A 14,418-nucleotide genomic window follows, 5' to 3' on the forward strand; every position below is an offset into this window, starting at 1 on the left:
GGGACCCATCTCGGTTACGGTGCATCCGTCACCTCCCCCTTCCCTCCTCCACACCTGCTGATACCTGCAGTGAGTTCAGGGGTGGCCGTGAACCCTACTGGTGACAAACCCGGACGAAAAGCCCCGTGCTGTGTCACAAAGCACTGAGAGCACGGCACAGCTCCATCGCCCCACACCACCAAACCCAGCTTCCCACGTTCCCTAGCTCGCAAGCACTCAGCTTCTGCAGGCCAGAGCAATGCTCTCGGGGTCCAGCTCATTCAGGTAACCCACAGCCCAGGCATCCCTCTCTGTGCTTTCTGCTTTAGAAACGCTGTAGTTTTATTGGTGGTTACATGAAGCACACTGGATATTAACACTATTTTAAATGGTTTTCAAATTTACAGCAGTATTAGTAAGAAACAGTTTACATCCACAATACCTGTTCTGGTATCACACCTATAACAAAGAAACACTTATGTATAGAAAAGGATAAGATCTGAAGAATTTCACAGGTTCCTGGCCTACCTGAAGAGTCTCGAGAAAGCCACTCCCTTTAAAACTACTTTGGATCCTGAAAGAGAAATGAACATTACATTCAGATTTGAGCTCAACGCTCTCTGGGTGGCTGAAAGGAAACCCTGCTGCAGGTTAGGATCTTCCAGTGCTCCAGTGTAGGGATTACAGGGTGGTGATTAACAGCTGCCACAAATCTGCTCCATGTGTCCCCCTGTACCCCGTCACCTCCTTGCGAGTTCTATCTCAGCTACGTGCCCAAGTGCTCAGAGATGAATCCTGGGTTCAACCTCAGGATCCTATTTAAGTTGTCTGAGAAAGACCTCATTAGGGGTTTGCAGTGAGGGGCCCTGCTGGGGATCAGACCTGCAGCAGCAGCGCCACACCAGCGAGCACCCACTTGGAGGGATTCTCTTTAGTTTTAAGGTTAAAAGTCCACACATAGGTTGGTCCTCTCTGGCGTGTTTTGTACACAGGACATGGGTACATGTTACGGAGATCTTGTTTGTCAGCAGGAACAGCTTTGAGGAAAACGACGGGCATGGCCGGGGTTAGCTCCTTGAGCCTGGCATCGGTGATTATCCCAGCCTGCAAAGGGAAGAAGATAAAGTCTTAGATTTCTAAGGCATCCATCACCTGTGCCCCGATCCACAGGATCCTCTGCAGTGCTTACACAAGCTGGTCTTATTGGGGAAGAGGAGGCATCTTTCCTGAGATCAAGGTGGGGGATGAGCCTACTGGAGGTAAGGAGGGTCTGGATCAAACACCTCCCCTGTTCCATCAGAAGCCTCCTTCAAGCTTCAAGCCTGGTCTCATCAGATGCTCAAACCCACACATACCTGAGCAGGACTCTGGGGGGGAACGTTCCTGGCCATATCCAACCACATTGTCCTCATGCAGCTCTTGCTCAAGGTGTTGCCAGCCTAGACCGATCTCACGTGAAGTGCTGCTTATGCCAGGTTGTGCTAAGACCAACTGTGAACACCTGAATGGGGCTCAACTGAGAACAGTCTAAAAGGCACCAAGTAAGTGTCCCACCACCCAACCAGAATGTGAGCATGACCCGGGATACACTTGTCTGGGTGATGAATGCAAGCAGGGGTTTGTGTGGTCCCAAAACACACCACAGGCTTGTCCCCACTCTCCCAGGTGTTCACATCCGCAATTGGGATTCAGAAGGATTGCTCTTTAGAGAATATCATCATTAAATAATGCATCCATATTATCCCCTTCAAAGCAGTGCTCTCACCCAGCAGGCTGTCCAACCCAGGAGGAGGACAGCATGCTGTCAGGGCATGAATTCAAGAGCTTGTTCTCTAACTCAGGTCTTTCTGTTTCTCTTTCTGACAATAAAATGCCCTAAACATCAATCACTCTCCAGGAATGCTTTCAAAATTGCTTAATGCAAGCAAGAGAGGCCAAATGAAAGCAAATATAGGAATGGAAATAAACCTTCTCAGTGCTCAATAAACTGCCTCTAACTGCAGCTTAGCTTCACATATCAGTATTATTCCAAACGCTCTTAGATCAGAGTTGTGGGATGAGGTTCAGCATCTCCCGTTGTTTATTTAGTTCAGCAAATGAGTGAAGAAGAAGAATCCCTCTTGCAACATACCTTGGTTTAATTGTACTAGTGCCATCTGTTCTGTTAAGCTATGATAAAGCCAACTCAGATTTCAGATTCTCTATTTGCAACATGCTGAACAAACACGAAATAATTCCCCTAATACGCTGCAAAGAAGCCATCTATCACATGCTCTTTTTAAACCCACTCCTTGAATTCCTGAGGCTGGATTTTGATCTGAGCTCTTTTTCTTACTCCTGACAATTCCTCCAATCAAGTTTTGAAGATATATTCCACCTATTCCTGGGTTACCGAGAGCTGAAATCTTCCCGAGCTCTCCCTATGGAATATAGCACTTTGTTATGTCTGGGCTGATTTGCATTTGCATTTTTTATCGCTCTCATCATCAGAAATTAATCCTCCTCTGAAAGCAATTTTCCCTCACTGCTTGGCACAGCACACCTGGTGAACAGCCATTGTCTGTGCTCAGAGCTCAGGCCTCACATCCTCAATAAATCCTCACTGCTGCTTGTCCTGGCTCCTCAACAGGCAATTTGAAGAGTGGACATGCTACACTGCCACATATCAAAGGGTCCAATGAGCCAAAGCAGCTGTCACGAGCCAGGGATGCTAACGAATGGGCCCAAATGCACAGGCAGTAGGCCAGCATCCTCACTCAACTGCATTTGGAGGTGTTAGAGCACAGGCACACTTGCACCATGGCTAATTTAGGGTCAGTAAGCTTAAAGATTTCAATATGGCTTGGTTTTCTGTCTGATAGAGCTGTCTCTGCAGAGAAGGAGGGCTGGTGATCTGACCAGCAGTATTGCCAGCAGGGAACATCACTCCAAGGTGGTCCAGATATTGCTGGAGTTTATGGCTTCAGCTGGACATGGGGAATGAGAAAAAGCCACACATGGAACGAGCAGTGAAGAAGTCTGGATGATAATGAAAGAGCTGGGCTGGGTCAGCCTGGGGAAGAGAAGGCTCCTAAAGGGGAGACCTTAGAGCAGCTCCAGTGCCTAAAGGGCCTGCAGGAAACCTGGAGAGGGGCTTGGGACAAGGGATGGAGGGACAGGCCAAGGGGAATGGCTTGAACCTGCCCGAGGGGAGACTGAGCTGAGCTCTTAGGCAGAAGCTCTTCCCTGTGAGGGTGCTGAGGCGCTGGCACAGGGTGCCCAGAGAAGCTGTGGCTGCCCCATCCCTGGCAGTGCTCAAGGCCAGGTTGGACACAGGGGCTTGGAGCAAGCTGCTCCAGTGAAAACGGTCCCTGCCTGTGGCAGGGGTTGGAACTGGAGGAGCTTTAAGGTCCATCCAACTCAAACCAAACCATTCTATAATATGATATGATATATGGTATGATATGTGCTGTCCAGTAAAACCAAATGAGAGGAGAACTTTAACAAAGGGGAAAGGGTTTGCCAAGTTACTAATTTTTCAAAACAACTGTAAAAAGGAGACTGGCAGCTCACAGCACAATTTGCAAGTGTCCCCTCCAAGCCTGTATTTTAAGTTCATCACTGGAGACTTCAGCTTGAACTACATCGTACCCTGTCCCACAGCTCACAAATACATGGGCACTACTGACAAGTGACATCTCCAGGAAAAGCCTTCACATGGTGTCCCATGAAACCTCTGGGGAAAATGTCAGTCTCTGGTGGATGAAGTCTGACGTACCTGGTGTCTCTGCAGAAGAACTGTGATGTCTGGGACTGGAGAACCAGCCCTGGGCTGTACCAGGCCTGGGCTACACACTTGTGTTTTCACCTGCATCCACTTCTGGGAGCATCTCAGATAAACATGTGTGATGTGCAACTGTTCCCAAAGATCTTGAGCTACTTGAACCATCAAATGAACATGACAGTTCCTTGACACACAGATCTGCCCTTCTAAGCCTCTCCACTGATTTCAGATCATGCTTTACATAGGATTAGCCTTAAAAAACACACAGAACCTGCAGCTGGCTTGGCTTGGAGGAGGCAGGATACCCTCAGTGTTAAGCCACTGCTTAGTGCTGTGCACTGACTGGCACCTCTTCCAAGGACAAGGCGGTATGCTCTCTACACCTGGCAAAGCTTCATGTAGCCATGTAGTGCAAAACCCACCTCTCCACTTGTACTATCATGTGCTAATGCCCCCTGGGAGTAGCAAGGCACATACCTGGCATCACACTCTCCATTGCTGGGAGCAGGAAAGCCAGGAATCAGGTAAAATGCCTCAGTGTCACCAGTCAAACTCTCTCACGGAGCCCCACTCACTTTAACAGTGCTACAGCAACACATCATTTGGGCCCAGATTCCCTGCTTGGTTCATTTCATCTACCAGCTGCCTGCTGCTTTGTCATGAAGGCTTTATACATTTAAGACTCTCCAGGGCAAACACAAATGTTTAAATAAATAGAAAAATGTGAGCAGCAGCACATGGAGGGACTTGCTCCTTTTGTGGAGGCACAACCTAAATGTGAAATATCCTTTAAAAAGCAGAGGTGTTCCCCAGAGGGGCCCTTCCAAACAGGCCCTGCCATTGACATTGGAAGATGAATTTGGAAGGACTATACAACTGTGAATTGTGAACCTGGTTTACAAATGCTGCATCCACTAAGAGACACTGGTGCTCGGTGGGTTCCAGGTCAAATGAATAGTTCCACAGGGTGGAAATGAGATCTCAGTGTCTACAGCAACATATGAAAATACTGTTTTCTTCTCTGAAAACCCTGAAGTGTGATACCCGGAGATTTGGAATGGTTCTAGAGAGGGGATTGCTCAGTATCTTTCCATCACAAGGGAAATTGTAACCAGAAAATAAAGTCTGGATGATCTCTAAAGACAAACCCCGTTGCTGACTGCAGTCACCCATACGAGTTACTGTATGGGAGGCAGAGGGGAGGAGTCATATGCTTGCACACCAAAACTGCTCACTCTTCACCTCCACTTGGGGATGGGTAAAACTGAGGCAGAACTCAGCCATTTGACCATTATATTTTCTAGTAATGGTGGTAATGATGGTAAAGGAAAACATAAGTAATCCAATCACTAGGATTTGGTTTTGATGGAGTATTCTACATGCAAGACCAGGAATTTTTCTAACCTTTCCCTGTACTGCTGTGTGCAGCTGATTTGTATCAGCTTAAAAGTCAGGTTTTGAGGGTACCTGAGATCCAGTGCTCCCTGTAGCAAGGTGTTGTGATCTCCAAGAGCTGGAAGGGGGTACGTATGGTAGCCACACCAAAGGCTGACCCAGGGGAATAGGCAGGGAACTGAAGAACCAGGGCTTGGGAAATGGACTGGGCTGATCTCTGTTCTGCTACTGTGACTTTTGCTGTTAGCAGAGCCAAAACCACAGAGACAGAAGATCTGAGCTGATGCCTATGTGAGATCTTTACTGCAATATTCTGACAGAGCCTTTGCCAGTGTTCCTGACTGCCCATGGCTTTCCAGACCCAATGTGTATGTAAACCCATTTCCAAAGAGAAAATGGCCTTGAGCTTTGATTTTCACAAGGATTCATGATAAACTGCATTGGATGCCATCAGTCAGTGGGTTCAAAGCTTTGCCTTGTTTCCTATCCTTTATGGAAAACTATTGCAGAGAGGGAGCTGAAAAATAAGTGGGCAATATTAGATCTAAATTGCAAGGTCAGGCTGGGATATGGTATAGAACAGGTATGGTCTCTCTTCTCAGAATACTACCACTAAGTCCCACAACAGGTAAAATAGGAGCTTCAAGGCTAAGACTCTTGGGTGCCCTCTGAAATAAGACCCTTGGCACAGATAAGTAAGCTATGGGTGACAGCCTTCAATTTCTCCCAGACCACTGGCAGCAGAAGCATCTCACTGGCTGCCCAGAGCAAGTGCTGCATGAATCACTGTCATTTAATGTAACCTGGAGTCCTGGTACCACAGGCCAGGCCACGCGCAGGACCAAGCCCAGTGGGGGTTTGTGAGCCTAAATGCTCTGGCTCTGCAGACTGCAATCCTAACAGCTGACAACTGTCACAGGGAATGACAGGGACAGTTGTGCTTCTCTGGGATGCTGCAACAGGAGTGCGGACAGCTACAGAGGCAGGAAACAGCAAGTGTAGAAGCTTCCCTGCAACTGCCTCATTGGTGGGTATGGATCTCACCTTGGCTGCCTTGAGGCTGGCTATGGTACAACTGAAGTTTGGGTCACATGTAGAAGGGGAAAGAAGAAGCCACCCATACTGTTCTGCTTGCCCAGGCTGAGCCTACCCCCTACACTGAGTCCTCAGCTTGAGTCCGCATTGACCATACCAGTTAAACCTTCATGCCAGTTTTACTTGGCACCCTAAGGGGATGCCTAAAGGATGTGATTAATTTTTGGTCACAAACCCCATCTACACAGATCATAGAACCATAGAATAGTTTGGGTTGGAAAGGACCTTAAAATCATCCAGTTCCAACCCCCTGCCATGGGCAGGGACACCTCACACAAAACCAGGTCACCCAAGGCTCTGTCCAACCTGGCCTTGAACACTGCCAGGGATGGAGCATTCACAGCCTCCCTGGGCAACCCATTCCAGTGCCTCACCACCCTCACAGTAAAGAACTTCTTCCTTAGATCCAATCTAAACTCCCCCTGTTTAAGTTTTAACCCATTACCCCTTGTCCTATCACTACAGTCCCTAATGAGTAGATGACATCCTGCAGCACCTGGCAGTGGAAGGACAGTGGCCTGCATTTGGCACATCCCACCCAGTCAGCTCTGGGGATGTGAAGGTGTAGAAAATCAGAGTCCTCTCCTTTGTCTCCACTGCTGCTGGACAGATGACAGAGCAGTGACACTGCGAGTCTGCCATGTCACTTTTGGAGGTAGCAGTGAAACCACAACCATGAGAAGGGGCAGGGACATTGCAGGCCTGAGAGAACCCCATGTTTTCTGTTTGCAATAACACCATGAGCAATGACAAACATTTACTTGGTTTTGGTAATGTGGCTTCAGAACCCTGTGGGAATAATGGGACTTGAAGAGCCTCAGGCTTGAAACCTCTCTAAATATACTCCAGGCAAACTAGGGGATGGAAATCCTCTGAACCATAAAGCTGTAAATTGAGATTCAGCTTATAATAACTAGATTATCAGTCCAAGCTGGCCACCTTTAACTCCCTTCATGGCCATGGAACAGGCAACTTGAAGGGGTGATTCATCTGCCCACCCTGGACACCCACTCTAGGCTGCAGAGGAGAGGCCCAGATTTCCTATCACCCCATTCCTAAAGAGGCAGCTCGAATGACTATTTTAGAGGAGTGCCTGTCTGGGCTGAGCAGTTCCCCAGAGTACAGTACCAAGCATTAAGGACATAACTCCCATGGCTTGTTGCTCAATACAAGAGCCTTGGTGAGCTCACCTGTGCATCCCAGCGCGCACCCTCCATGAATAAGCCATGGACGTACGCCCCTTCACGAGGAGGGCTGGCAAAATCGTCCCTGTTCTTCTTGGTCACATCACACTGCAAGGCCATCTTGTCCAAAGGCCACCCATTTTTCCGGGCTGTGCACTGCATGATGGCTGTCAGGATAGACTGGGGATTGAAGAACCCAGCAAGCCACACTGTGGAGGGTAAGGAAAAGTCTCCTGTCCAGGCCTCCAGCTCCTTGATGCGAGTGAGGAGGTCAGCAAACCACGTGCCCAGGCTGGCCGTGGAAGGGTAAGCTTTCTTTGTCCAGGACTCAGGCACCATGTCCAAGAAAAGGGCATTCTGCAGGTTCTCCATGTCACTTGTCATGGTCAGTTCTCCCTGAGTGAGAGAGGGTATAATTAGCACTGATAACTGCTTACCTTGAACAACGCCTGCTTGAAAGCAGAAGCTGAGCTAGGAAGTGTGGCAGTACATGGCAGCCTACCCAATCATGAGTTTCAGATTTTCATGCACATCTTTTACTGCATAGTCTTGTATCCTCATCTTCCCTACTGTAAAAATACTACCTGGAGGAAAAGTTGTGTTAAAACAGTGACAGGACGGGTATCCCCTGTTGTCCCAATGTCATTTGTTTCCTGTTGTTGACTGAAGACCTTTATAGGGCAGATTCTCAGCAGTGTAAGAGCAATATGCCCCTGCAGCACAAAAGGCCACCAGTGTCCTGAGCTGCATTAGGAGAAGCATTGCCATCAGGCTACTGGCAGCACTCTGCTCAGTACTGGGGAGGGACATGTGCCACACTGGGCCCCGTGCTGGGATTGTTTGGCCTCAAAGAGAAAAGGCTCAGGGAGGATTCTTTTCAGTACCTACAGATATCAATGGCAGGAAGTTAAGAAGATGCAGCCACTTCTCAGTGGTGTCCAGTGACAGGACAAGAGGTGGATGGGAACCCCTTGAAACACAGGACACTCCACTGAAATACAAGTACCAACTTTTTTACTTTGAGGGCATGGTCCTAGGAACCTGCTCTACCTGCCCCTGCTCTGAGCACAGGATTGCACTAGACAGCCTTAGTGACACAGTTTAGTGGTGGCCTTGGCAGTCCTGGGGTAACGGCTGGACTTGATGATCTTAAGGGTCTCTTCCAACGGAGCTAACTCTGTGATTCTATCCCCAGAACAATGAATCTGTGATTCTGTGACACTGGAGCCAAGCAGTCTGCAAAGACAAAGACTTTAAAGGCAGGCACAGCATTACCACTGTAATGCCCTTCACAATTGAAACCTCTGCATGCCCCATGCTGAGCTGGAGGGGCACAACACACCAGAGCAGTTTGGAGACTGTTGGCTACTGCTGATCACTGGTTTCCATTGTAAATACTTTTGTCCCCTTCTCATTTTGCCAACATTTATCTGCCTTATAATTTCTCTTTGCCTCAGGCAGAGTGGTTTTGGAAAGATTAACTGAAATCAGTTCAGCCATTGCTGAGAAGGAGGGTGAGGGAATTGGGTCAGTCTGTTCACATTAAAAAATTCCAACTGCTCTTCCACAGGACTTCAGTGCCTCCAGCCACGAGGTCAGCAGAGGTGCCCTTTACTGGGACCACAAAAATCTGTGAAGCTTTAGCAGAAGCTGAAATGCACTTAAAGCACCCCCAGCACATGTTTAGCAATGGTTGTCAGAGTCCTGCAGTTGCAAAACTCTGCGCTTCACTCCTACACTCACCGTGCCCTGCAGAGCTCTGATCTGCAGATCAGACTGAGAGGCTCCAGCAGGACAGGATCACAGCCTGACACCCAACCAGACCATGGGAGAGCGGTAACGAGTGTCCTTGTTGATGGCCCATGCTGCATGTGGCACTAACAAGTGTAAGGGGGTTCAGCACTGCGTGATTAAGACTTAGGGCAAACGAGCACGCTGGTGCTCTTGGGTTAGGAAGCACTTTCTCAAAGGAATTACACCACAAAGGGACCAGAGACTCCCAAGCTTGGAATGCCAACTCGCCATCAGAACAGAAATCCTCTGAGCTCACCACACCGTTGCAAATACAACACACAGAGCTGCTGGGTAATGCTTAAACAAAGGGCTTGACTGCACATCTGCCCCATAGACTGTGTCTTATCAAAGCGAGGAAGGTGTCAGCACTGGAAGTGTCCATAGCAGCACTTCTGGCTGATACAAGGCATTATGAAACCTCAGCTCCAAAGATAACTTGCTAAAAGTAATAAGCTTTTAAAGGTAGCAAGTGTCTGAACCTGCTGGGTTCCCCCATTCAGAACACATTTCTGGTGGACAGAGAAAATCACATGTACAAAGGTTTTCAGATGGTCTTTGTTTTAACACTCGAAGCCAAAAGCAACAGATCAGGTTAAATCAAAAAGGGGAAACAGGACTATTTGTAATTAGTCCTAAAGCACGAGAAGCAACCTGCAAACACCTTTCAAAATACACATCACCTCCTTTCATTTCATGTGAGCAGGGACCAGGTAAGTGTGCAATCTCATTATTTCTATTTAATGATTTTACATTTGTAGGGAAACTCAAAATGATGGCTCTTTAAAGTCCTGGGTAACTCCAAGGAGCAAACACAAATGAAAGGTGTCTCATGCTGGTATTTGGCATGAAATGACAAACAAACACAATGGCAATGCATGCCCCATGCATTTCCTTTTAGGCACCTGAGCTGTTTCACTTTATAGAGCACTATAAGATAATTTACTGACCCACAATTAAAGCTCACACACAGAAAAGCATGGGGGAGGGGGGGTGTCTATTCAGAGAGGCTGGATCATGAGCTCCATAAGGATTTCAAAATGATTTGACCTCCTCAGGGGGCAGTTGCTTTGTTATTTAATGACATCTGTTGGAACACAAACTGCGAAGCATCACTGTGGTTCCATCCTTGTTCACATCGCATGGGTCACCATCTCCCACCTGAGGAGAACTTAGACACTGACAAGACCTATTCAACAGCCAGCTCTCTGGCTAAAGCCATGCGGGAGAAAACAGAGTCTGAGGGGCAAAACACTGCACAGGTCACAGCAGGACACTGAGAACCACAGGGCCTTCTAATGGTGACAATCAGGAGTGTTTTGCACTCGTGGAAAGGTTTTAAAGGGGTAAATGTGTGCGAGTGGTCAAACTGATTTAAAGACAAATCCTCCTGATCATATCTCATGTCTGGTTTTACCGGCAGGAAACAAATGACTTAGCAAATGGAACTCTGAGAAAGGCTCAAAGAAAGCAATTTCTAAAGCCTGCATGCTCAAGCAGACTTGTCGGAAGCTCCTGTGAGGTTTCAGAGCATCTCTGGCAGCTATCTCATGTAGTTGTCCAGGCACAATTATGCATAAATTTGCACTGCGGATGCTGAATACTAAAGTGCATCACGAATGAATCAAGTTAAGGGTTTTTTTGCCCAAATGCTAGTAATAATTTTCATTAAAGGAAATCCTAATCAGCCTGCAGACCTCCCTTCAAGACCAGCAGACTATTGTCACCCATTGTTTTCTCCGTGAAGGTTATTTTCCCTTAACACAGTAAAATACCCAGCCGGCCTTACAAAATGGGGTCTTATTCTATTCTTCTGTAACATTTATTATCCCCATTTTGGAGGCTTATCCTTCCCTGAAGTTGCAAAACAGGAAATCTGCTTGCAAAAATTACACTGGGTACAACATTAACATGCAAGTGTTTCAGCCCAGCCTCCGGGCTCACCCAAGCCAGCCAGAACAAAGGGCTTTGAAATGCAACATGCCAGTTATCTTTTTGATGGCTACCAGTCTATTGCAATTTCCCTTCCTCTTAATGGGATGTCTCCTATTTTTGGAGCAAACAATCACTTTCCGCTACAGAGACACAATGAATTATTCAAACATTCAAATGAGGCATGACATTTCCAAATCGCTGCCTTTTAGCAGATAGGCAGTTAAAAACAATCAGACTTGCTTCCTCTGTGCTTTATTTATTCTCTTCTGAGATCTGTGGTTCCTCTTATGTAAACTCTCCTCCTCTGAGTGCTGTCAGTGAAGATCCCCAGTCCCATAGATTAACGTGCATTAGCAGCTCCCATAGGAGCTACTCTCAGGAGAAACAATTAAAGAGTGATTTCTCTCCCAAACTGAGTGTGAAGACTGAGCTGTCAAGTCAGGACAGCAGCCCTGCCTACAGAAAGAGCCAAGAGCAGGGCCAAGCATCCCCTGGCCCTGCTGTAGCCCTCAAGGCATGGGAGAATCACACTGAGGGATACTGTGGGGTGCAGGTCATGCATCATGTCTAATTCAGCTCTGCAGGGACCCACATGCAACCTCTGTTTGCAGGCAGAGAAGAACTGCCCACTGGTGGTATCTCAGACCCTCCATCCTAACACAGATACTGCTACTCATCTGCTCTTCAGGAGTCCTTAAGTCCTGGCCCTGTGGTGTCCCTGGATCACACTGCAGATGGGAGCTGCTGGGACCAAGCTATGTAGTCATCAGCAGTGCCTTTTCTGCAGACATAATCTCACCCCCCTGCCAGGATCTGGGGAGAAAATTGCTCTCTATTATTGCTTGATTTCTGTGGTTTATTTTGTCTGAGGTTTATTTAAGCTCATGCATCCACTCATTCTCCCTACCAATATTAAATAGATTGTTCTTCTTCTCCTCATTAAATCTAATTGCTATACATTGTCCAAGTTACAGTCATATCTTGTTTGGTGCTCCTTGATGAAACATTAAATCACTTCTGTTTACCTGTCTCAGGCAACTGAATTTTCAATTCCACTATGCTAGAAAACAAAGGAAATCTGTTTAGAATAATTGACTACATAAGTATCAGCCCATTTTAAAATGAATTGTACACACTGGGCCACCACAAAGTGTTTATGATGTCTCTCTCTTTAATCAAGACAATAAGCATCAGCAGCAAATGCAATGCAGAAATGTCTGAGCTCGTGTGGACCAGGCTGCTGGGATCACAGCGTAGAGCACAACGTGAAGCAGCCAAGTCCTACCCCTGCAGAGCTGCAGCTACCTAAAACCCCAGAGCCAAGCCTCCCACCTCTGCATGCACACTGCAGTTGTGTCCTTTGAAGGTCTCTCTTCAAAGCTGTCTCAGGAGAGAGCTGGGATTGTCATCCAGGTCCTCTTTGCTCACCTGCCAGCTCCTTCTCCTAATGGGGTCGTACAGAGTCACTGCAGTTCCTTCAAGTGCTATGCAAAGTATTTTTGGTGAAATATATGTGGTGTATTTCACCATTCTGATGAAATGGGACAAGAACCTGTCATTCAGGAAATGATGGAGCAGAGAATGCCCAGTGACTGATGTACTTAATTGCTGCCTCACACTAGGGAGCAATTGAATGTCAGTCTTGCAGGAAAGGCATCGGGGTAGCACTGAAGCCAGCAGCTTCATGCTGCAAGCTCCAGGTAGCATTAGTCTCCCCAGCTTAGCCCTTTCTGAGGGATGCACTTGGCTATGGTGAAGTCTTTTGGGACGACAAGGTGAAGGGGAATTGTTGCTCCAGGGCACCAGGGCTGGCTAGGCAGGTACTCACCTGCAGGGCAGCCTGCTCTCTGCTGGTTTATCCCCTAATGGGCATTCTTTTAGCCTTTTCTATTTTGTCCAGCCAACTGCCCGGGAGGGAATTCAGCAGATGACCTCCTCTGCCAGCAGAGGAAGCCTTAAAGCACGGCCCTCTTGCACATCTTGTTGAACCCAGAAATTTACCTGGTGTGTTTCCTGCCAGCCCCAGAGCTCCTCACTGTTCTTCATAAGCCAAAGCCACCACCCCAAAGCACAGAGACATCACCCTCCTGGAGCAGAGTCTGGTTTTTTACTGGGGTGGAGAAGGAACTATGGGGTGGAGGAATCAAAGACAGTGTGTCCACAGGGAGGGTCTGCTCCTGACCCCCCTCCAGTAGCAAATAACTCATACCCAGCCAGGGGAGTTGTATCTCTTCCAAAACTCTTTTGGTTTTAGGCTTTCTTTCTTACAGCTCTGGACATTCTGTCTCCTTACACACAATCACTCTTTCATTTCAGCTCAGCTTGTGCCTTTAATAACTTCTTGTTACAAGTCCCCTCCTGCCCAGTACCTGGGCATTGTGTGAAAAGCTGTGATTTTTTGGCTTACTTTTAAATAGGCCACATCTGAAATTCTGAGCAACCTGTTGTTGCTGTGCTACAATATGGGGTGGACAGAAGTGCCTGGTCTCTGTTCCCAAAAAGCGGCCGTTGCTATGTGTACCTTTAACCTCTCCCAGTGCCTGTGGACAATGTGTCATTTGAAATCCATCTGTGAGCCCTTTCCCACAGAGTCAAGTTGGTTTTGCAGCCAGTGCTGAATAGTGTGCATGACCCCTTTTACTCTGTGAGCACCTCTTCCAACCAATCACCAAGGTTTTGCAACGCTGCAGCCTCAAGCATCCCAAGCTCTTACCTTCAGCCCCAGATCCAGCTCTGTAAGAGAGCGCTTTATTTCACTGGTGAGGATGTTCATGCGCTCACATTCCTGGAAGGCAACCACAGCGTACGGTGTCCTCTCCTCCACTTTTGCCATCAGTTCTGCAATGTTAAACTCATCCATCAATTTCTCTAACATCTCTTCCAGAAGGGCTTTCACCTGTGTGCCGAAGGGAAAACAGAGACGGATGTTGGTGAACGATCCACTGAGCTTTCCCAGCTGACAGCTGCCTGAATGTGGTATGAAAACTCCATCTGCCACTTAGTGCCTCTGAAACCATCAGTGTCAGCGGTGCTGGGCATGGCACCTTTCAAAGAGCCTGCCCCATCCTATTAAAATTCAGATGCTCACAAAAGTTAATGTCAGATGAGAAGCTTTCAAAACGCTGGTTTAGAAATGTCACTGTGACATGCAGCAGTCTCCTTTCTTCTTGGGTCTCAAGCCCACAAATGGAAACAAAAGTCGGGAGGGGAGATTTAAGTTGGAGATAAGGCAGAAGCTCTTCCCTGTGAGGGTGCTGAGGCGCTGGCACAGGGTGC

At 47.6% G+C, this 14,418-nt stretch overlaps 1 protein-coding gene across 2 annotated transcripts in view; it reads right to left on the reverse strand.

Moving 5' to 3' along the window:
* Positions 1 to 430: 430 nt before the first annotated feature.
* Positions 431 to 14,418, reverse strand: part of DNAH9 (dynein axonemal heavy chain 9) — a 127,141-nt gene continuing 113,153 nt past the window's right edge. For both annotated transcript variants that reach the window (XM_061362980.1, XM_061363064.1), the window contains 3 exons: positions 13,856 to 14,038; positions 7,423 to 7,812; positions 431 to 1,083 (listed from right to left, as the gene is read on the reverse strand). In XM_061362980.1, coding sequence (XP_061218964.1) covers positions 856 to 1,083; positions 7,423 to 7,812; positions 13,856 to 14,038 — 801 coding nt within the window. In that variant the 3' untranslated portion in view covers positions 431 to 855. The remainder of the gene's footprint in view (positions 1,084 to 7,422; positions 7,813 to 13,855; positions 14,039 to 14,418) is intronic.

This window comes from Neopsephotus bourkii, unplaced genomic scaffold (genome assembly GCF_033783945.1).
Source record: "Neopsephotus bourkii isolate Nb327-2 ecotype Australia unplaced genomic scaffold, CSIRO-AGI_Nbou_v1 NB_5, whole genome shotgun sequence".
Lineage (NCBI taxonomy): Eukaryota > Metazoa > Chordata > Aves > Psittaciformes > Psittacidae > Neopsephotus > Neopsephotus bourkii.